Source organism: Rhizopus delemar, genomic scaffold (assembly GCF_000149305.1).
Source record: "Rhizopus delemar RA 99-880 supercont3.5 genomic scaffold, whole genome shotgun sequence".
In the NCBI taxonomy this organism is placed as follows: domain Eukaryota; kingdom Fungi; phylum Mucoromycota; class Mucoromycetes; order Mucorales; family Rhizopodaceae; genus Rhizopus; species Rhizopus delemar.
The window spans coordinates 2,989,905-2,993,356 of NW_027137831.1; the positions used below are offsets into that span (position 1 = coordinate 2,989,905).

General features: G+C 32.1%; 1 protein-coding gene across 1 annotated transcript; it reads right to left on the reverse strand.

Annotated features, from left to right (window-relative positions):
* Positions 1-1,910: 1,910 nt before the first annotated feature.
* Positions 1,911-2,669, reverse strand: RO3G_07864 (uncharacterized protein; the record flags this gene model as incomplete). The annotated part of the gene is made up of 1 exon (XM_067662454.1): positions 1,911-2,669. One exon carries the CDS (start codon positions 2,667-2,669, stop codon positions 1,911-1,913), a length of 759 nt encoding a protein of 252 aa, XP_067518555.1.
* Positions 2,670-3,452: the final 783 nt, after the last annotated feature.

Here is a 3,452-nt window from a genome sequence, read left to right on the forward strand (position 1 = left end):
GGTGGCTGTGGCTCTTTGGCAGATACTTTTAGTCAATAGATATCCTATCGTTCAGTCATTTATACAGTTTATTGAGGTAAACACAAAAAAAAATTAAGCAATACCATCTCACAATTACAAAAAGGAAAAAAAACCAGTAAAGGTGATCAACAAGGATCAATGGGCAAGTCTACTGGATTTTTGTAAAAGCATACCTGAAGATCTTTCAGGTTATGATGCAGTTTCATCCTGTAAGAAAATGAAATTTACTATAAAAAATCCTAGCTTATCCATCTTTTCCTTATGTAGGGCCAGTATTATTTGATGAATTTGTAGAATGGAAAAAAAAAAGTCTATAGAAATGCAATTGAGCATAGAATAGTAAATGACTTTTGATATAGCTTTGTGTATAGATCTTATAAATGCATTTAAATATTTCACGAATATGAGTAGCTTTTCCTTCTGCAAACATTCACTTGTTTCTTTATCATAACGATTTACTTTTACACTTTCACGGAGCCATGTGTTAATCGACTAGCGTATAATTATAATTCAGGATAAAAAAGCAATTTTGGTGGAAAGGGGCAAATAACAAGATTAAGATACAAGATAAATAATAACAATTTAATTGTTAGCAAGTGTTTAGAATAGTGAAAAATAACTATGAGCCGTAAGAATTTCGTAGCAGGATTACATGAAGAAGGAAAAGAAGTACAATCGGAAGTTTTTTGTACTTTTTGAAACACTTGTAAGTTATAACGACGTCATTTCAGAGCATTTGCAAACGCGTTTTTTTTATTATTTTTTTTTTGTATTGTTTTTGCAAATTGGATTATTTAATTCATGTAAATGATTAAAACAATTATTGGATCTATTATTCTTTAGCAATAAAACAAATAAGCTCCTTTGGCTTCAATAAACTGACTATAACAGAAAAAATTATAATAACAAAGGACAACCTACTCAAAACAATATTTTTACTGAATGAGGGAGTAATTTATAAATGAATTACTTTATTGTATATGGCTTGAACTTGATAATAGTTTATACGGCTCTTTTTTATATCTATTAAGCATTTACTACTTTCAAGTTATTTCTCCATATTTAATACAAAACAGTAAAGATCCACAACTATGACAAATCACTCTCAGTTCAACTAATATAAAAATGTTGTAATGTAACTTGACTAGTCAAAGTATATTGAAGCAGTACTATAATTGGAAACAAAGAAAAGTTACGGCAATCAAAACATGTCTTGTTTAAATTTGCTGAAATAAATAAAACTAATGGTACAGGCACACTACTAACTCTTCGCCATAATGCTTACATGTCTTCTTTTTCACAATTTAAGCTTCCTTTAAAAACATGTCAGCTGGAGCACAAAATGTAAAAGTGATTTAGGATACGACAGTTGACAGTAGCATAAAAAACATGATCTTCGTTTTTTTCTTTTACATTTTTGGCCGTGATTGAGTTATATGTTGTCTCTTTTTTTGTTGTTGTAAATTATCTATTCTAAAAACAACCGCAAAATATAGCTCAAGAAAGAAACAAAAAAGAAAGTTGCAGAGCGTCTTTTTAAAAAAAAAATATAAAATTGCATATAATCTACTTTCTTTGCAATTGCTTAAAGAAACTAATGAATAGGGATCTCTTTACGACCATTACAGTCATCATGCACAAAAATGCAAGCTGTTTAATATCGCTTCGTTTCGTCTTTTAATAGCATAACTCAGGTTGTGTATAGTTTAAAACGTGATTTCGCCAAGTAGATCCACCCTATTTCAGTATTTACATGCCAAAAAAAAAAAAAAGTGTAGCAATAAAAAAGACTGAAGCGTTTTAAAAAAAATGCGGAGAACAACTTAAAAAAATGGCAAAAAATATGCTGGAACTAGCATAAAAGACGCTTGAGCAAGCGTACGGGTGCTTCAACTCGTGTTCTTCTGCGCCGTAGTGCGATTTGGGGTAGCATAAATTTTTAATGCATTTAACTGTTGGGTTAAACTTTTCACTTCAGATGAGAGTGTAGAGACAGCATCCTGACTAGCATTGCTGCTTTGATTAACAGGAATGCTGCTCATTGTCTCACTCCCAAAATCCTTAGTGGATATAATATTTTCTTTTTTATTTTTTATACCATTATATTTTAAACTTAACGATTCCAATTGCTTGGCATCTTTTACTGCAGCTTCCCACGTCAAAGGACGAGCCCTTTCTACTTCGTAAGCGTATTCTTGCTTTAAAGCAGAGATGAACACTTCTATTTTGTCACCCTCATCGTCCCAACCAAGTCTCTGAAACATATCGAGCTGATACGTCACCAGTTCGTCAATTGACTCATTCTCGTATTGTTTCTTATGCTTTAGTTCCTTTCTCCACTGCATTTTGGTTTCTTCATTTATGTAATTTCCCAAGAACTTGGTCTTAAATTCACCCCACGTGGTCACATAGTCCTCGATGGAATCCCACCAGATTCCTGCATTACCTTTCAATAATATTCCCACAATTAACAAAATGTCCATATCATTGGCCTTTGTTCCTTTTCTTATTCTATCTATGGATCTCAGCCAAGAACCAGGGTTTTCGCCTTTCACACCATAAAATGGCTCAGGTCTAGCCATAAAAGACTTGATTGTAGTGAAGTTATTGAACATATCACCGTTTTCGCTTGCGATTTCTTTAACCATAAAAAATTTTTTTGATGGATGGATCTTCTTGTGTTAATCCTTGTTTTCTTTTTTTTGATTTTGTTCCTTCTCCTTGACGCTGTCAAACTTTATCGGTCCTTGAAAAAATTTTTTCCTTGTAAAAAAAAATTTTTTTTATAGTACGAATTGAATGATTTATTTATGTGCACGCCCAGCTTCTCCACCAAACTGAGACAATTGGTACTTAGGTGTTATAATATTACTGTTTACGATATGTATTGTTGTTGCTCTACTGCTGCACGTAGTGATTGATTTGAATATAGCAATAATTCCACCAATTCCTTCTGAGTATATTATTGTAGTATATTCGTCAAAAATAATCTCTTCCTTCAGATTAAGTCAACAAACTTCTTCACGAGTAGTAATAGAATAAACGTAGTAATTAGGGATTGTTCAGTTAAAATACACAATAAAGATTATATATATATTTAATGAACGTGAACACAAAGGATCGAGACAATAAGTATTTGTTTGTTACAATAATCCAAAAATGGAATTAAGGTTTTAGGTTTATATAAAAAATATAGTTAAGGATAAAAAAAAACCCCCTTTCTCTCATCAATCTTCCATTCAGCACAACTTATAGGCACACCTCTTCACTCAGCAACTTGATGACGTCGGCAACATCTATCCCAAGGCGCACTCCATCTACTATACCAATTCACAATGGTGATATATGCTTTTCCCCTGATTATGCTTTACCTTGAATAGCTTGAAATTTAAAACAGTAACCAGGAAAAAAAAGAGAACTAGTATTGACTT